This window comes from Euprymna scolopes, chromosome 30 (assembly GCF_053919585.1).
Source record: "Euprymna scolopes isolate OS-2025 chromosome 30, ASM5391958v1, whole genome shotgun sequence".
Taxonomy (NCBI): Eukaryota; Metazoa; Mollusca; class Cephalopoda; order Sepiida; family Sepiolidae; genus Euprymna; species Euprymna scolopes.
Window position 1 is genome coordinate 38878156 of NC_136511.1, and position 21624 is coordinate 38899779.

General features: G+C 32.0%; 1 protein-coding gene and 1 long non-coding RNA gene across 5 annotated transcripts in view; one reads left to right on the forward strand and one right to left on the reverse strand.

Moving 5' to 3' along the window:
* Positions 1-21624, forward strand: part of LOC145254751 (discoidin domain-containing receptor 2-like) — a 546415-nt gene that overhangs the window by 470590 nt on the left and 54201 nt on the right. The window contains exons 6-9 of one of the 4 annotated variants that reach the window (XM_080113491.1): positions 5628-6152; positions 7558-7719; positions 13171-13602; positions 18624-18659. In XM_080113491.1, the coding sequence (XP_079969617.1) occupies positions 5628-6152; positions 7558-7719; positions 13171-13602; positions 18624-18659 (1155 nt within the window). The remainder of the gene's footprint in view (positions 1-5627; positions 6153-7557; positions 7720-13170; positions 13603-18623; positions 18660-21624) is intronic. The other 3 variants (XM_080113493.1, XM_080113492.1, XM_080113494.1) reach the window with 3 other exon arrangements.
* The window catches only part of LOC145254752 (uncharacterized), a 163998-nt gene that overhangs the window by 125382 nt on the left and 16992 nt on the right, over positions 1-21624 (reverse strand). The gene's annotated exons all lie outside the window — the stretch shown is intronic.

Below are 21624 nucleotides of genomic sequence, written 5' to 3' on the forward strand. Positions count from 1 at the left end.
TTCTATTTCAGTTAATTTAAAGGGGAATATCGTTTCAGTTGTCGAACATTTCAGTGTAACTATTTATGGTCAAGTACCGAAGTACCACTGTATTTGGTTGAGTTTTAGGGATCTGATCGTTAGTGGTGAAACAAGAGGAACTTGGTTTTAGAAGTATTAAAAATAACGAGATACTTTTTTCCCCCCATTGTACCACGTGCTTCAGAGCAATACAGGGTTGAATGACTAAGTTGTTGCTCTAAACAAAACAGCACTACAGCTTTATTTTAAAATTTTTATTGGAAAAATCAATTCAGGTCATTCGATTATGCAGTAGAGCTGACATCTATTCAATGTAGCCACCTTCAGCCACAATCACTGCTTCAATATGGGTCTGGAACTAGGAGCATGCCTTTTCTACAACCGCCAGTGGGATCTCGGCAAATATTCAGCATACAGCGGCGATCAGGTTGCCTTTGGTGTTGTAGGAGGTCAGGTTGGTGATGTTCTCGACATATGCCCAAATGAAGTAGTCTAGCGGGTTCAGGTCAAGGAAGAGGGGGAGGCCAGTGAGAGAAAGGTAAAAAGTCGTTGCACTTCTGGGGCCAAGCCCGGGTCTCTTTGGGCTTGCAAGCCGACACCAAGCCCTGCCGCGACACATAGGGTCTGCTAACGGCCACCTGATTGCATCAGGGAATCAGCACACTTTGGTGTTGACTTTCAAGCCGGCTTCGAATATGTGAGGTGGCATGATGTCGTCCTCACTTGAAACCACACCAAAAACCATAAGTGTAATCGAAATAGAAAAGAAAATAACTGTTATTTGTGGCAATCCAGTGATGGTTCTGCTGTCATAACTTGGATCGGTAGAGAGCATGAGTTGTACAGTGGTGCATCTCTGATCTTGCTTATTTAACATCGTGTCACTTTCAGACAGGAGAGAAGGCTCCTATCACTCTTGGGATTTATACACAACTGGCAAACTATGGTCTGCAACAACAAAAAAAGAAAACCCATTTTTCATCAAACGGAAATGGAATCATGTCGTCTTTTCTAGTGCAACAATTTTATTGTTCCACCCTGGAGAGATTATCAGCAAGATCTTAGCCACCAATGCTCTTTGAAGTGCTGCCATGGACAGTTGTGACATCTGCATTAATGTCTACAAATGATCTCAAAATATGATTTGGAAAATCATTAATGAAGATCTGGAAGAGAGTTGAACCCAGGATAGATCTTGGGGGGCTGGGGGCACGCTGGTGTTGATGATGTGTGTAACTACTTTTAGAGACCTTTTTTCTTTCTTTCTTTTTTTTTTTTTACATAGGGATCATCAAGGCCCAGAGACCACTCGAGGATAAGGGTTACTAAGTGTACAGTAGTCAATGGGATAATTGTTAGTAGTGGAAATTTGGTAAATTGGATTACTTAAGGGTTCATCAAGAATTTGTTTATGTTGGACTTGAAGACAACCAAATCATAGTCAGATGGAAGAGAGTTCCACAGGCGTGCAGTTCTAAGAAAGACCTATCCGAAAAATAGGAGTTGATGGTTGCAAAGATGTTGCTTACACATGAGTGGATGGGAACCGTGTAATGATGACTAACAACTACAATCTCAAAATATGACTCACGAGCCGAAAGACAATGATGTGCTAAAACAAAGATTATAAAAATAATAGCCAGATTTTTACTATTTTCAGCCATTTAATAGCGTGCGCCATTAAAAGTCGGTGAGGCTATAAAGTCCAAAGACATATCGTTGTCTTGGAAATGAAATCTTTGGTCAACTTGTTTCTTCATCTTCACTGTTCTGTAATTTATTTGTTCTTGTTAATCAATTTGAAGTTAGTGCCAATAAAAATGCCAAACTAGTGAACCATTTCTCTTACTATGAGTTTATCTGCCGCCTGCAAGTTCCCGTGACCAAGACGCCGGGTGATTATCTTTCCAATTATTTTCAAGATGCTTTTTCTTCATCTTTTCCCCCTTTTTTTTTTTTTTACCTCCATCGTCATTATTTTTTTTTATCTTTCCTTTCTGTTTAATGTTTCCTACCCTCCCTCTCTTTCCATCCCCCACTCTTTCTATTTCTTTCTCTCTCTTTCCATCCTTTTTCCTCCCTCTCTCTCTCTCTCTCTCTCTCTCTCTCTCTCTCTCTGCTCTTTTTCTTTCCATCCCTTCCTTTCTCTTTCCTCTCGCTCTCTTTCCATCCTTCCTCTTTCTTTCTCTCTCTTTCTCTTTCCATCCCCTCCCTCTCTCTCTTTCCATCCTTTCTGCTCTCTCTCTTTCTATCCTTTGCCCTCTCTCGCTCTCCTTCCATATCTTCCTCTCTCTTCCTTTCTTTCCATTTCCTCCTCTCTCTCTCTTTCCGTCCTTTCCCCCCCTCTCTCTCTCTCTCCATCTTTTCTCTTTCTCTCTCTCCCTTTCCATCTCCTCCCCTCTCTCTTTCCTTTTCCATCCACTCTATCTCTCCATCCCTTCCTTCCCTCTCTGTCCATTTTCTTACATTTCTGGGACACAGACTAGTTATCCCTTTCCAACCCACATTTCTTGTGTCATTCTCATTGTCATCATCATCTGTTCAACATCCGTTTTTAAATTCCAAAAGTAACCTACCTCTACTCAGATCCTCATTTATCCCTGTTTCCCCTCAGGTTCAATTTTATTGCTTCATCCCATGTTTCCCTTGGCCTTCCCATTATCAACTAAAACCTATGACTTCAACTGTTCTACATCTATTAATCCAAGAACTCATCCATTCTTTCAAAATAGTTATTATCAAGTCATACTCTTCTGCGCACATAAACCTAATCCTGTCCAGATTTTATATTCCTTGAAAATCATCAGATTTAAACCTGTTTTAAGAATCGCATTACGCATCCATCGTACCCTTCTCATATCATTTCTCTCCATGCAACACATATCCTCACTTCCATGCATCATTACACTGTGTAATAGACTTGACTGACAGTCGTCACACTCTGCTGGTTAATAATGACTAGGGCTATGACAAATGAATATTCTTTTCATTGTTTTGGCTCTCAAGTATATATTCAACACAGTTAGACGCAGTTAATCAACCGAGAACCACATCACTCTATCTAAAAACATAAGATATTAACTGATATACACCCGAGAGTCAAAAATAATGAAAAGAATATGCTGTTGTCATAGCTCTAGTAATGACAGAAGTTTTCTGAACTTACTGCATCCATTTTTGATTGTTGTAATCATGCTAGCATCCATTGTACTTCAATGGTATTACCAAGATTACAAAACTTCTGAACTTTCAAATATACTTTCTCCACATCTAAGTTTCCATCCGTCGTCATTGAATTACACTTCTCATACAAGTGTAGTATCTGTTCTTCAGATGCTGCACTTCATTTTCTTGTTCTCTTTCGGTGGAGGAGAAATCCTTCACGACTGAGACAATTTTTATTTTTGTACCTTTTCTCCACATTAAAAAACGACCCTGGTGTCTAACTCTGTCCCGTGGGGAGGCATAGTAAATAGGTACACTTCTCATACACTAATTGATTATTCTCTCTCAACCTATCAGTAATTCCTTCTTGTATATGCAATGTGTATAGGTACCACAGAAAATTGAGTTGTACCTGACTGGGAAACTAATCATAAGTTTGGTTTCAGTAAGATTCCATGACTTTCTTTCAAGTCTTAAACTTAGCAATTAAGTCTTTCATTGATACTGGTTGTTTGTTTGTGTGTTTTTTTGGGGTTTTCTTTTTTAATCTTTTTGTGTATATTTAATACCGTTGTTAAAAATCTGTTTAATGCATCCAAGTTAAAATTAACCAAATTAATTTAAAGATAACGTACATTATTCTTTGTTTCGTTTTATTTTGTGTTGTTATTCTAAAATTCCGAGGCATTTAAATGACCTACAGACCAAAAGCGGATGGTCAGTAAGACAATACTTCCAAGACAAAGTTTGTTTCCTTTAATGTGAGAAACATTTCAAACCATTGATAGCACCTTTTCTGAAAGTCCAACGTTCAAATTTCTCATTCTGACAGAATCAACGATAGGATTTGGGTTAATAGATGTAGAAAAGTTTAGGTTAGCAGATTTGGTTGGTAAGAGAAGGCCAAAGAAACCATAGAGGTGGAGTGATAAGAATGGTTTTATGAGAAAGAGGAATAAATAAAAACTTGGCCAGAGATAAATTAATTTGAAAATCAATTTCTAAAAGCCGTCAAACATGATTTCTGGAGTTTTTTTCAACACTAAAATCATTGATGATCTCTTTGGTTTTTGGTAACATTCACTTATAATTAGACTTTTACACCCCATAATTTACTTCCAACTCTTTAACTTAAACTGTGTCCTTTATTGATATACTGTTTTTTTCAACACTAAAATCATTGATGATCTCTTTGGTTTTTTGGTAACATTCACTTATAATTAGACTTTTACACCCATAATTTACTTCCAACTCTTTAACTTAAACTGTGTCCTTTATTGATATACTGTTTTTTTCAACACTAAAATCATTGATGATCTCTTTGGTTTTTGGTAACATTCATTTATAATTAGACTTTTACACCCCATAATTTACTTCCAACTCTAACTTAACTGTGTCTTTTATTGATATACTGCTTTTTTTTTGTTTTTGTTTGTTTGTTTGTTTTAACCTTTTTAAGTATATTAAATATCATCTTCAAACATCTGTTTAATTAATGAATCAAAATTAAAATTAACCAAATTATTTTGTAGATTACATAAAGTTTTTTCTTTTTTTTTTAAAGCTGAGGCATTTAACTCAAATCTGTTTATTATTCTTAGATAATATTTTACAACCTGAAAATCTTCCGGGTGTAATTAATTCAAAGAAAATATATATTCACAAAATTAAGTACGATTTAGAAAGTGAAGAAAATGTTAATTAAATAATTGCAAACTTTGCAGATGCAAATAAGTTTAGTTTTCTTTTCCTTCTCATTAAATTTATGAAAGAAAAAGCGTTGGAAACAAAAATAAAATGGTGTGAGATAACAAAAAATAAGGCACAAAACATTAGAAGGGAAAGTTCCAAAATGAATATACTTCAAAAGAATGCTTCTATCTCTCAGGAAACAAATGCAAGATTAGAAAGTTCTGTGACAATGTTGGATAGCCCTGCGCTGAAGGAGTATTACCTTGAACCAGTCTTTTCATTTGTAGTTCAAGATAGTTGCTGTGCTCTTAGCCAGAAGTTGAACCAATGCTAAAATTAATTCTGCAAACATCCAGCGATGCATTTTGAGGATGCTGGCAGTGGTCTTGTTTTCATAACTTGGATCGGTAGAAAGCATGAGTTGTACAGTGGCGCATCTCCGATCTCGCTTGTTGAACATTGTGTCACTTTCAGACATGATAGAAGGTTCCTATTGCTCTTGGGATTTTTACACAACTGGACGGCTAGTAGATAGTCTGCAATAAAAAAAAAAGAAGACTGGTTTTCATCAGACGGTAGTGGAATCATGGTGTCGTTTCTAAGGTGACAATTTCATCGTTCCATTCCGTAGATAATCCAATCATCAGAGCTCATCAATTGCTGGGTAGTCATCCTATTTGTTCTGCTATTTATATAAATCTGTTGCTGTTCTAATAAATAGTTCTAATAATTTTTTTTTCTATTTGCAGATGGTCTTTTATCCTACAACATGCCTCAAGGCCACCAACGTGGCACAGAACTCGACTTGTACGACTACACATATGATGGAAACATAAAAAATGGCTACCTGTCTAATGGTGTGGGACAGCTTACTGATGGTTTGCAAGGCAATAGCAACTTCCGCATGACAGATAATAAAGGTCTTGGTGTCAAAGGTTATGATTGGGTTGGATGGCGAAACAATTCCGACATGTTCAAACCGATCGAGATCATATTCAAATTTGATGGCGTGAGAAACTTCAGCGAAGTTTTCTTATACTGCAACAACGCGTACAAGAAGTATGTGCGTGTTTTCCGGACAGCTTTGATCTCGTTCAGCAATGGCGGGAAGTACTACAGAGATGAAATCAGGTTTGATTATGTCAAGGACACGGTTGTGGAGTACGCACGCGATGTACTTATTAATCTACGGTACAACTTTGGACGATTCGTTAAGATGCAAATATTTTTTGAAGCTCGATGGATTCTCATAAGTGAAATTCGTTTTGTATCAGGTAAGTGACAACTGCTTTTGATTGTTGTTGTTGAACATCATCATCATCATCAACATCTTGTCGAACATGATAATGATTTTGTTGGCATTCATTTCCCATTATTCTATTAACGATTCTTTCTAGAAAGATATTGGGAGAGATCGCGTGAAGGTTGCCAACATCCCCAAGTGAAAGTGTTATGGTGGAATGATCTGTATATATATATATATATATATATATGTTTTTGTTTTATTTTACTTCAGTCGAAGTTCTCAGAAATCAAGGGGCCCACTACCTGGGGCTAACACTTGAGCTCCATATGAGATACATAGATAATCGAATGTTCCATTAAAGTTATTTATCTTTCAAACATTGAGTTAGTAAAGAATTTGAGAACATAATTTTCCTCCTCCCAATTAACCATATTTCATATGTTGTAGTATATCTTTAATTTTGGTCTTACTGGATTCCAGGACAAGAATTCATCGAGTCTGGTGGAGTATCCAACTTCATGCTATTACTTGAGGTAACATCACTTGGAGAAGATGCACCATTCCTCGTAAAAGCTAATGTGAGTTAGCCGTAGAAAGGAGGTCGTGTTTGGGCAGCGAATACTATGTGACTTTGAATATTTGGTCAGGGTTTACTTCTATGGAAAAAGTATCCTCATGCCAGGTTGTTCTGACAAACCCCAGTACAGAGAGACCTTAGACACTCGAGGATAGTGTCTAGTAGGCATTCAAGTTCTCTCTCTTTCTATATGTGTGTGTGTGTGTGTTTATATATGTGTGTATATATATATATATATATATATATATATATATATATATATGTCACACGCAAGTTATCAGTCCGTATCATTAACCACTGAGTCACCATGTTGTCGAGCATCATTCATTCATTTTGTATGAATCAGATGATTATTGTTGGCATTCGTTTCCCCGGTATCTTTTTAGTTTGAATTCTTTCTAAAAGAAATATTAGGTATTTATGGTAGGGATTAGGTGAAAGATACTAATCAAATCTGATAGATTTAAGCTTTTTTTTAATATTTTTAACAGAGATAATGATTTCTTCATTTTTTTTTTATTTTTGAAATGTGGCAATGCTAAAATCTAAAAATCATGTCATTTCCATGCCGAAAACTTACATGACACGTCATTTGTAAATCTCCTCAATCACACGCTTAACTCAGATAATGTAAAAGAGGATAGCTCAAATTTTAACTTGAAGAATATGTTAGAAGTTGTCTACCTTAGAACCACAATTTTAATTCGCTTTTTAAATTTTAAGTTGCAACATGTGCAAACAAATGAGAATTAAGAAACTAAAATTCTTTTACTCAATCCTGGACAACACCGAGTCGGTATAATTATATTTTGATTTATACATGTTAATATCAACGTTAGTTTTGTTTCTATTTCAGTCAAATTAGAAGGTAATTATTCAGATGAACTGCCTCCTCCAACAACAAACACGCCGACTTTACCGCCTGGCAGAGGAGCCGCTAATGGAAACGGTGAGAACCGTGTGACTCTACTTGTTTCAGAAAAGCCATCACCAAACATTCCCAATTTTAACCCCCAAGGTAAGATATTCATATTTCAAACACCTGCTAACCTTTTTTGCAATGATATTCTTGATCTGCGCGAAGAGAGATGAAAGTAGTCACCACAAGCCAGCTTAGTGTTTTGATTGCGAAAATGGGTAAAAATGGTTTTCTTCAGTTTCAACGGCTCGTTTAATTTTTGAGTTATTTTGGTAAAATTCAGCTGGAAACAAAATATAACACGCAATATGTACAGTTCTTTCTCTTGTGTCATTAATAATTTTCAGTCTTTCTGATGGATTTAGCTTTGAGCATTGCAATTCTGGTTTCCTCAATTTTCCCGAGTAACACCAGGATATGGGTTCTTAATAGTTTACTAAATTATTAAATTTTCTCGAAAATGTAAAAAAAAAATATTTTCACCGTGCATAGCTGGCCTGAAGCGATGTTGCGGAAAAAAATTACTTCCTCCACGACTCTCTTCTCACGTCTTTTAACTGCAAATAACAAAATGATAATAACTTTCCACTAGTGAGGAACGCATAAACCTTTCTCCATTAATATAAATATCCACCAAACTATTGTTCGGTTTGGACGTTAGAAGAGCCTCCTCCACCCAGCAGCCATGCTTTGGTAAGTTAGCTCATCATTTACCACAAAAAATTGATTTATAAAATCTTTTAAAAAAATAGTGTAACGATCAAAGAAAAAAAAAGTCAGTTTTAAGATCAGGGGTTATTTATTGGGAAAAAATGAAGTATTTATTTTATTTTTTCCAATATAATTCCAAATCTGTTACTAAACTACGTACAGACGTCAGTAATTGACAGAGTTGTGTCCCTTGGATTTGTATCCGGTTATAAAAAGAAAAGAAAAATGTAAGGGAGATAATCAAACAAGGTTTAAAATTTGGGGATGAAGATGGAGAATTTGGATCAGTTACATTACTGTTCTTATCTTGGTTTGTGAAAACAGCACGGATGTTGAGTGATAATAGCTTTTTAAGTAGACCTGAGATAGAATTAATTACAATATAAAAACCAATCATTAGAACACTATTAAAAATAAATTAACTCCCCTCCCTCCCTCCCTCTCTCTCTCTCTCTCTCTCTCTCTCTCTCTATATATATATATATATATATATACAGGACGGACCCCCCCCCCACTCTAATTGGGCCCGTTTCTTACGCCTGTTTTTTGGATCACCCTGCATATGCATATGCACATATATATATATATATATATATATATATATATATATATATATATATAGTCATCCACATACAGTACTGTTTCGTTGTTTCACAGCTCATCAGTGTGGCTAGATAAACAACTACCTCAAGCCAGGATCAAAACTCGACCACCCAAACGACAGTCGGAGGTTCTAACCGTTGTGCTATATGGCTGCTGCTATGCGGGCAGTGAATTAACAATGTTTTTTGATATTGTCCAAATACGTAAGCTCGATTTGTTTACACAAGGAGCATGGCTTAATACGCTAATGGTAATTTGTATATCACTTCCCAAAATGCTCAATCCAAGATAAGGAGCATTATAGTCATCCACATACAGTAGTTTCGCTGTTCATATATATGTATATATATAAAATAAGTTAGATGCAAAATATTTAATAAATAAAAGAATTGCTCTACCGTAAATTTGGAGTTATATTAAATAAAACATTTGGAAAAAGATAAGTGCATGCACATAAGCATAAATAATAAGGATATGTTTGATAAAATCCTAAACTATTGGATTCATGGAATTTGTACCTTCTGTAATATGGACACATTATTTAGGTTTTCTAATTTATCATGGTGTGTGTGTGTGTGGAGGGGGGGGGGTAACGATAATCCACAAAGAAAGAAAAACCATTAAAATGTAAAACTAATGCTATATTTATATTGTTTATGCATATTCTGGGATTGTTTTTTTTTTTTTTTTTTACTACTACATATCTATGTGCGTATGTTCTTTCTTTTTTTTTTTTTTTTTTTTTTTTTTTTGTATTAATCCCAAGCTACAGAAGGATGCAATAATAAATCCTTGCTGCCTCCACTTGACATGAGAATGGGCTTAGTCCAGGTGAACGCCATCTTTTCAGAGAGCATTTTACTGAGTGTTTAACTCATCTCATCATCCGCCTTCGTCTCAGTCAATTTCCACTGACGTCAAATTTAAATGTGTATTTCCCCAAAGCACCCATCATCCCTCGTACAAGCTATATGAGCCACCGTTCTTTAATCTAGTTCTCGATCAATGGGATGCATTAACTTTTTTGAATGTTATTACACACATGATCAAACAATTTAACATACGTGTGTGTGTCACTTTTTATGAGGTTAGGGTATGTATAGATTTTTTTTGTGGGGTTAGGGTATGTATACATTTTATTGTGGAGAGGTTAGGATATGTATACATTATTTTTTTGTGGGTTTAAGGTATGTATAGATTCTTTTTTTTGTGTGGGGTAAGAGTATGTATATATTCTTTTTTTTTTATTTCACAACATGAAAATGGCGAGTTTTTTTTTTAAAAACTCATTCATAATTATTTTCTGTCATATTTGTCCTCCACTCTAATTTCCCAGCACGTGTGATTCCAATGTCTTCCCAGGTCAACCAAGGTCAGGTATTTATTTATTCAATAATATTTCTGAACCACAGAATCAGAAAGAATTTTCCTCAGTTTATTTTTTTTCTTTTTGATATTCTTTTTTTTTTTTTACTGTTTGATTCTCTTTTACTTTAGTTTGAACTGGTGTTAAATTTGCAAATACATTTGTTATGAACGCATTATTGCTACGATTTAATGTTAATAAAAAAATATGCTTAGAATTTTTACAAAATTTAAAGATTACTAACACAATTTTGTGAAGAACTTTTTTTTTGTAGATTTAAGAATTTCCAGTACAAATTATTCTATACTACGGACCGTGTTTCAGCTGAGAAAAACATCTGGAGAGTTATTGACAAACGTTTTATTTTAAGAAATTTTGAAAGGAAATTAAGTTAACTTTATTTGAAAATACATAGAATAAAATTATGACACATACTTGAGGATAAGAATATATGTTGAAAGTTTTAAAAAAATACACATTTTATTGTCGCAAAAGGTGCTAAATATTAAACAAATAAGGAGGGAATTCAAATGTCTGATGTAAGATATGATCAACATTTTTTTTTCATTTATTTATCTTTTAACACATCTTTTTATCTTGATGTATCCGTCACAATGGTATACGCATGTATTTTCTAATATACTTGATTTAATCTCCTTAAAAAGTTTCTGAAAACTAAATATTTGTCCATTAATGCTGCATAATGAAATCGTCCGTTGTATAAAAGAACGCTCATAGCGTAAGGAAACATTTGAACGAGTTATAATTGCCATTTCTATACTACTACAGACCATTTCATGGCTCAGCTGAAAAACACGACCGTGGATCTATTGTTTGATTTTATGGATTTTTTTGTAAGGAAATTAAGTAAGCCCAATTCGAAAATATGTAGAATCAAATTATGACCTATATCTGAAGATAAGAAAATGCATTAAAAGTTGAATAAATAAAAATCTGTATTTTTTTCTTGTAAAAACTGATAAATATCAAGCAAAACAAAGAATTAAGATGTCTGCTGAAAGATAAAATCCACATTTTTTTTATTATTTAATGCAACTTCTTTTTTTTTTAAAATTTATTTAACATAACTTTTTTCTTTTATTTAATACAGTTTCTTATTGGGTATGGGTCAGAAATATTGTTCTATATATTTTCAAATAGAATTGATTGGAATTTTCTTCCAAAATTTCTTAATGTTGAAATATTTTTGACATTTAGTGGGCTATGCTCCCTCAAAGTTGGATTAATCTATTTATAAACGCTGCTACTAGGAACTGACGAATCAAATTAATTCATGTCCTGCTATCAACCAATCAGAAACCAGAATTGCTCCATAAAAATTAGTATCCCAGCACATAATTTTTTCATGTCAACATGAGAAGGATCATTTGCTCTTTGGCTGCAAAATTCCAAAGTCCAGAATCTGTATAGACCAGCTGCTCACTGAAAATTCTTCATCTCCAGGACTTGTATAGAACAGCTACCCATCAGAAAATCTTCTGAAACTAAACATGGCTTTCAATTACAGAGGTTATGAACCCAGCGGCAGACTTTACTTCGATGGATCAGAATCAAAATCTGAATTGTGGCAAGTGAAATTTTTAGGATATTTATGAATCCAAAAGTTGCACAAGGTAATTTAAGCACTATCTGAAAACAGAAATGATCCTGACTTTATTCAAAAGAATGCAACTGTCTTTGTGGAATTAATACAGTGCTTAGATGACAGAAGTCTATCTCTGGTAATGCGAGAAGCCTTGGATGATGGCTGCAAAGCATTGAACATATTAAGAGGGCATTATTTATTGAAACGAAAACCAAAAATTATCACTGTATATACTGAACTGACATCTCTAAAATGCATGGAAGCCGAGACAATTACAGATGATATTATAAGGGGGAAAACAACAGCAAATTAAAAATGTCTGGCAAAGTTATTAGCAGCAGTCTGTTAACCTCCGTGGTCCTTAAACGGTTGCCGAGTGATTTTAAATCATTTACCACCGTGAACACTCAGAAAGAAAACCCATGATTTTTAGTCAATTCAAAATAGCACTTAAGAGTTACGAGGAAACTGAGCAAATGGTCACAAAAAGAAAACACATTTACAAATTTCATGAAATTTAAAAATGACGCTTTAACAAATAGTAACAACTTTCTTGTCGATTGTGGTGCAACGGCACGTGTGATTACGAAGGAATCGGATTTTATCAATTTTGCTCTTTGGCTGCAAAACTATAAAGTCCAGAACCGGTACAGACCAGCTGCCCACTGAAAATTCTTCATCTCCAGGACTTGCATAGAATAGCTACGCATCAGAAAATCTTCTGAAACTAAACATGGCTTCCAATTCAAGACTAAAAATCAAACATTTATCCATAGGCCTCTCGTCATGCTTCTCAGTTGTGCAATGAAGTGGTTTGCAGTCATATAGAATACCACATAATTATTTTGCATTTTTTCTTTCCCAAAGAGTAGTTTTAATTTTCCCATATCTTATTTTTAATATTAATAAGCATTTAAATTAATATAAAAATATTTAATAGCGAAAGAAAAATTCCATCAGTATTTATTAACATCATGTAACACGTGTTGATACACAAGGATTGCCATTGCATGATTTTATTCATAAAACCCAAAAGTACCAAATTAGCAAGCAAGCATGCTGATTAGTTGACGAATGCAGGGAGGCATAATGCTATATAATGTAAAACATCATGTTCAAATAGTTTTCTAAATTCTATTGGTTGTCGGAAGCTTAGTATAACATTTGTCATTATATGAGATTATTTTTTTCACCTGTGTTTGTTTATAATGTGTTTGTTGTTGCTTTTTTGTTTCTTATTTTAACATGTTGTGTATTTTTGTAGGTACCATCACACATGGAGGTCGACAGCACAAAGCACCAAAGGTCATGGATGACAGCTATGTTGGAATAATCATTGGTGCTCTCGCTGCCCTCATAATTATTCTGTTCATCGTGGCCGTAATAATTGTGGTGCGGCACCGGCAATGCAAACATAACAACAACCGCCCATGTCAGAAACCCGTCGTCCTCGGCGACCGGCACGTGACCATAAATCTAAGCGACCTGCGGGGTGGTTGCACCAATGGTAAGCTTTCCCATGGTAACATGTACAACAGTGTAGCGACAGATGACATGGACTCTGATCGAGAATTGTGTGCTGGCAGCGCTGATAAGCTGTGCTCCAAAAGCAGTGGCAGCGGAAATTACCTGGAACCCAAAGATAGCATCCAGGGTAGAAAACTCCCTGATTTGCCTCCCACCCCCGATTCTTCAGGCAAGTATTCGGAACGATCCAACACTCCTACTTCCTGCTACTATTACACAATCATGAATACGGTGAACGAGTCGGCTGACAATAGCCAGTGAGATAAGAAGGGCCTCTTCCTCCTCACTTACTAAACCTAACATTACGACTGCTGATAGCTATGCTAGCATCGTTAGCTGACAAGACGGGAAATTAAATCATTTTGACCATAACCTAGAAGAGCATTTACCTACATTCTATAGTTTGTCAACTTATCATACATGTATAGTTTAAATGCTACATGACCATAGACATGTAGATAGGTCACAAGTTTACGTATGTTTCTGCGATGTATGTTATACATGAATGTACATTTATTATGTAATGAATTAAAAGATGTATCATTGCATTCGTCATGTGCTTATATATATATATATATATATATATATATATATATATATATGTATGTATGTATATATGTATGTATGTATAAATCTGGGCTACTGAGCCCTTTGGGTGCCCTCAACTAGGCATTGCAATCTTGTAGAGATGCCTTCTTCTGTAAAAAAAAAAAAAAAAGACAATCACCACTTCTACATGCATATATATATATATATATATATATATATATAAAAGTTGTCTTGGCAGACTTTTCTAACTAACAATAGATCTGATTAATTGTTATTTGATTCTGACTAGCAATTCAAAAATGAAAAAAAAAAAAACAATTGTGCAGCATGTTTTTGTGCTAAAAAAAAAAAAAAAATGTGTAGCTCACTTCAGTTTCTTTCCAAAAGTAATTATTCCAACAAAGAAGATTATTACAGTGGAAACAATCAATAATAAGGACCTAAAAAAAAAGAAAAGAAAAGCTCAAAATATAAAGGAGGTAATACTTATTTTAATGTAAACAAAAAATAACATTTAAAAATCTCATCTTTTAGAAAAAAATTGTCTTCATTGTAATAATTTTCCTTGCAAGAATAAATATTTTTAGAAACATACTGAAGCTAATTATCCCCTTTTTTTTTAGTGTAAAGAACATGCTGCAAATATAAAAAGGAAAAAATCGCTAGTCAGAATCAAATATCGATTTGTCATATTCAGATTATTTTGGTCTACCCTGGAAATCTAACAAGGCAACTTATATACATATATAAACTGTAAAAGTAATATTTTTTGCCAGAAAGAGTGAAATCATAAATAAAAGTATCAATTTCTTTGTATATTATTTCTACACAAGTATCTACATGTTTATATTTAGGAAAATATGGCTTATTTTTAAATTCTTTTAACCTAATTTTTTTAAACATTTAAAATCTGATTTGAAATTTTATGATTTTATTCGTATAAGTTTAGCTATGCAAAGTATATCAAGTAAAAATGCCAGCAATAAATTTCAAAAAGAAACAGCTAATGCAATCGATTTAAAAATGATAAAACTTACATTTTATGTACATATTTTTAAAAAAATGAAGCAATTATTTTCCCTAAATCTAATCAATTTTTTAAATGTGACCCCCCACCAAAAAAAAAAAAAAACTCACAAATCAAATATTAAAGTATCTGTATTAAAAATTTATTCTTTCTTAAAGACATATTGTATCAGCCTGTTGTTAAATTTTATTAATAAAAAGTAAAAATGAAAACAGATATTTTTATAAAGAAAAAAAACTGAATGATACGTCCATAACAATTTTTTAAAAATATTGAAATTATTTTTTATAAATCAAATTTTAGGGAAGTTTTACACTTTTTATTGTGGTTCTTGTCTGAAAACAATCTTCCATGCATACTCCAGAGAGCTTTACCACACCTGCTAAACGAACCAAAATTCCGCCACTTAACGATCTTTGGTCAGTCTCTCAGCTGCCAAGAGCGGCATACCAGTATTAAGCCTTATCTTTTTGGTGATCATCTTCTTGATCTTTCTTCAAAAAAATCTTCTTAATATGATTTCTTTATATAGATGAAGTCTGATAACCAGGGAACATGTCCGAACAATGTAAATCTCTTTTTCGAACAGTGTCGTTGATGGATCTGTTAATTTTAAGCCATCTTTCTGATATCTTCATTTCTTTGTCTATCTCGCAGAGTTAGTCCAACCATAATTCTTTAACCTCGTCTCATGCTCTGCCATCAAAGTTCATGTTTCACTTGCATATACAACAATAAGTATCGCTTATATCAATAAGAAATATCAATGGATTAAAAGATTTTGTAAAAAATGTAAATACAAGAAAATGATTGTTTCTTTTGAAAAAGATTTTTGAAGACTGAACCAATGGCAAATAAAAATCGGAATTTTTACATTTCTAGAATTTGATCAGTTTTTCTCTTTAGATAAATATTTGAAAACAAAAACATCTTTCGTTTTAAAGAATAAAAATGTTTATTCTTTAATGAAAGAAGAATAAACCTCCAAGTTTATTTTTAGTATATTAAAATTATAACGAAAACTTTCTAAAAACCAGAAAAAAAGATTTTCACAACCATATTTATATCGTTTGTATTTGTCATATCATTGTCGCTAAATTCTCATTACTAATATCTCTTCTCGCCTTCTTTCCTAAACAAATTTACATGTTTTTAAAACGTGTAATGCCTAAACTTGTTCTACTTCTGACTTTTGAGCTCTAATGGATTTTTTATGCAAAAGCAAAACGAATAATAAGGGTCTTTATAATCATTAGACAAGACCCATGCCAATATATAATTTGTATTGATTGTTTAAATAAAAAAGCGGAAGTGCTTTTTAAAAAAACATTCTTCTTTGTTTTTTTAATTTTGCTGCTAGTTTAATGAAATTAAAAAAAAAAAAAGGTTCAATTTTACCTATTTCAAATTTAATGCATGTACTGATACATAATAATGAGAATTGACACAACAAAGGCAAGAAAAATGGAAACTATTTTCTCAGTTTCGATGCCCACAACTAGGCATTGCAATCTTGTAGAGATGCCTTCTTCTGTAAATATTAAGACAATCACGACTTATGCATGCATATATATATATATATATATATATATATATATATATATTCTTTTATTACTGTTTTATCTGCTTAGTTACACAGAAATCTGTAAAGTCTGATGAAATTATTGGATCGTTGATACAATTCGGTAATTAAAACATGTGTAACTTAGCAGATAAAACGACGATTATATATATATATATATATATATATATATATATATATATGTGTGCATTAAGTTGTCTTGGTAGACTTTCCTAACTAACAGTAGATCTGATTAATTGTTATTTGATTCTGACTAGCAATTCGAAAAGGAAAAAAAAAAAAAACAATTGTGCAGCATGTTCTTTGTGCTACCAAAGATAAAATGTGTAGCTCGCTTCAGTTTCTTTCCAAAAGTAATTATTCCAACAAAGAAGATTATTTCAGTCAAAACAATCACTAATAATGACCTAAAAATCTCAAATATAAACGAGACAATTCTTATTTTAATGTAAACAAAAAAATAACATTTAAAAAAAATCTCATCTTTTAGAAAAAAATTGTCATCGTTGTAATAATTTTTCTTGATAGAATAAATATTTTTAGAGGCAGACTGAAGCTAATTACACTTTTATTTTAAGGATAAAGAACATACTGCAAACATAAAAAGGAAAAAATCGCTAGTCAGAATCAAATATCGATTTGTCAGATTCAGATTATTCTGGTCTAACCTGGAAATCCAATAAGATAACTTTATAGTTTGTCTTTTTTTATTCTTCTTGAAAATGCCATCAATCATAAATTATACTATGGTAAAAAAAAATATATATTGATTGATTGACTAGAATATCTTAACATGAAGTCTCAAATAGGTTTTCGATTTTAAAGCAATTAATATTTTACAAATAGATCATCTTATTTGTATCATTCGTGATCTTATGAAATCACATTTAAAACTCTTGATGTTCAAATATTTATTTCATCAGAATAAAAAAAAAGTGAATGGCTAGTTTCGTGATGTTCTGTGCTGCAGGGTCTTCATTGTGCAGTTAAGTAGCACGACTGGAGGCCGATCGACAAGTGTTTGATTTTTCAAAAGTTTGGAAGAAAATTAACTCAACTCAGTTTTGAAAATATATAGAATAAAATTTTGAAATCTGTTCAAAGATAAATATATAAAAATATGTATTTTCTGTTATAAAAACTGTAAATATTAATTAGTAAATATTATTAATTTGTTGTAAAAACTGTAAATATTAATTAGTAAATATTAATTTGTTGTAAAAACTGTAAATATTAATTAGTAAATATTATTAATTTGTTGTAAAAACTGTAAATATTAATTAGTAAATATTAATTTGTTGTAAAAACTGTAAATATTAATTAGTAAATATTATTAATTTGTTGTAAAAACTGTAAATATTAATTAGTAAATATTATTAATTTGTTGTAAAAACTGTAAATATTAATTAGTAAATATAAAACAGAACAACGAATTAATTAAAATGTCTTCCTAAAGATGTGATCTACATAATATTTTAACAGAAACATTTTAACTTAGTTTATTTAACTAACTCGCCATGTGGTAAACTAAACTACATTATTGAATTATTATTGCCCTAAAAGTTTTTTACAATCTACATAAAATATAACAAGTCAAAATAAAATAAATCTCCAATTGAATGAGAAAATCATACTCCAGATGTAAATATCTCTTTCAATATACTAAGATTAGTAGAAATCCTGTTTTTTTTGTTTTGTTTTTTCTTCTTTTTTTTTTAAAGGAAACTTAAAACAACATGGTGTTCTAAACATTTGTCAGTGAACCTCCAGTCAAATGTGTTGCCTTTACTATGGAGATGCTTGCTGTATAGTTTCCATTATCATATTATTTGTCTTCTAAAACCTGATTGTATCTATAGTATATAATATATAACACCATAGCTATTTTATATCAGATTCGTATCTTTTAAAGAAAGAAGAGATTAATATTTTAGCTGGTTAATTAATGATTATTATTATTATTATTATCATGACAATGGCTATAATACTGACGACGAGTATTCTAAGTTATCACCTTCTGGTTCTTTTAAAGAAATGGACCTATTCTCGAACCTAACTCTTGAAGCAGGTAAATGCCACTTTTAGCTACCTTTTTTTTTTTATATATATAAATGTTCAAATGTTATTTAAATTCATTTCTTTCTTACTGGCTCAAAAAAAAAAAACATAGGGTAATACTGTTGTGCAAATTGGGGTTCGTTCTGTACATGTAGTATATCTAGGGACATTTTGTATGCGTTGTGTTGTTAATCTGTAGTAGTCGCTCTTTGGATGACATATATTAGAGATAAAACTGTTTCAGCTACTGTTTCTCAATATTATGTTTATTTATATTTTTTTGTATACATACATTTTTAAAGCTATTCTTGTAAATATTACAAGCAATAACAGAAGATCTTAGATATCATCCTATTTGCAATTAGTTTCATGTCTAATTATGTTGTGATCGTGTACATCACATGCATCTGTAGATATGATATGTATATAATTTGGATTATTCAGTGTATTATTCTCTTCTGGGTTGTTATCTTCACAACAATTCAATCGATATAACTCCCAAACTTTTTTAGGGGCATCTTTTCGACCTTCTAAATCTTTACGTTGAACTCTAGACCTGATATGGAATTTGGAACTGACCCCTTTATTTAATCCACAGGAGTAGATTGTTCTTGTTACATCAGCCATGATTGAGTACGAGTGATTAGTAATTTTTTTTTTTCTTATGTAGGGATGATTGAACTTTCAACCCCATTAGTTAGAACTGACGATAATAAATAACTAAGAAGAAAAATAAAAAGTATTTATCAATTTTACCCATGGCAGATAGAACAAGAACAATCTACTCCCTATGGGTTAAGTAAAAGGTTCAGTTCTGAATTTCATAACAAGTTCCTCAGTTCAAAAAGATGCACCTAAGTATGGTCAAAGGTTACGTTGGTCGATATGTTGTTAAACTAGCAACTGCACATCTGAAATATAATTTGTATACAAAACATTGTAGGAAGTTGATATTTGGTTGACTCGAAAAATCAAAACTGATTACATTGTTTCATTTACTGAATCGTTAATTCTCATCGCAGAGTGGGGGGGGCACTTTTTTTTTTTTTTTTTTTTTTTTCTTTTCAACTGTGGGTATGTATGAGAGGGGGGGGCATATTTTACTGATTCTCACCTGATGATGCGGTTCATTAATTGAAATTTTGTCCCCTGAAAAATGTGACTTTCATATCAAATTTGAACTTCCTGCAATGTCCGAGTGTGTTGTCTGATGATCGCCAAGTTTTAATTATATTTGCTACATCTTTTTAGTTTTTATTGTCACTTTTTTGTTTCTATTATTATTATTATTATTATTATTATGCTTGGTAGAAATTAAATTTTCCCAAAACGTACATGAAATGATACTTTATAATACTGCATTATGGGAATTTTATCTTGAATTAAGCAGATGTTTGTAGTAGGGTTTTACTTACCTATATATATATATATATATATATATATATATATATATATATATACATGCCCACTTGACATTTTTTTATCATGTCACTTAGTGTAATTTATTATGCTATTTAGTGTTATTTATATTATGCTATTTAGTGTAATTTATTATGCTATTTAGTGTTATTTATATTATGCTATTTAGTGTAATTTATTATGTTATTTAGTGTTATTTATTATGCTATTTAGTGTTATTTATATTATGCTATTTAGTGTTATTTATATTATGCTATTTAGTGTAATTTATTATGCTATTTAGTGTTATTTATTATGTTATTTAGTGTAATTTATTATGCTATTTAGTGTTATTAGGCTACTTTGTGTCTTTCTTACTCTCTTTTATTTTGTCCTTTAAATTTAAATTTCATTCATTTTTCTTTAATGGAACTCAACTTGTCTATTGAATTTCTAAAATTACATTAGATATTCACACTGAAAACTCTACGTAATGCTAAGTTGATTCACTTTACACATCATCAGTATAGATTAATTAGGAACTAAAAAAGATTCTTGTCCAAATAGCAGTTCATATTAATTCTTAAACTATTTTTTTGTCGCTTTCAATCCAACGGAGCTATTTACTGCGTAGATCAAATGAATTTATTTAGTTAATTTGAAAAATGACTGCACGCACAAGAAATTGAAACGGACTGATTGTATATATTACATGTTTTGATCGGACTATTGTTCTCATCTTGAGTGTTAATAATAATAATAATGATAATGCAACAAAAATATTTACCGGACCAGTAACATTTCTCCTTTCTTTTCCAAACAACGACCGACATGCCTGATGATGGTCGAAGGCCAATCTGACCGAAACATTGCACAAATAACACTCAAGTTGAGAGCAATAGTCTGATCAATATAACTAATATAAATCTAAATGGAGTTGAACTTTTTCCATTTTAAAATTCTGAACCAAAATATACATTTCTTTAAAAAAAAAAATATTACAATCAATAAACGAAACATTCTTTTGTCTAAGCCAAAAATTGGTTTTTGTTAAAATAAATCAACATATCACCATTGTCGGCTTGTAACAAAGATTTTTTCATGAATGATTTCTCAGGCACAATTCCTTCATTCCAAGAAGAATGCATTTATAGTAACCAGCATTTTTTTTTTTTCAACGTGCGTCATCCACAAACACTATTTCATTGTATCGAAACTCAACCAACTAGATGATAGTCGGAGCTTCTAACCATTTGACCATTTTCTAGCTGCTGTTGAGACGAAATCACAATGATAATATGGTAATTAAAAATCTTAAATTATTTTTGCTCATTGCTAAGTGGAAATCATTATTTCTTTCACCAGAGTGCTCTACTTATAGAGGAACCTCTCTCTCTCTCTCTCTCTCTATATATATATATATATATATATATATATATATATATATATATAGTTATACACAAGCATGTGTTTTATGTATGAGAGTACGAATATAGCTCTAATTGTTATGGAGTACTCACAAAATAAACTCGTATGGACAAAACAGTCCCCAGAATAAATGAATATATATTTATTTC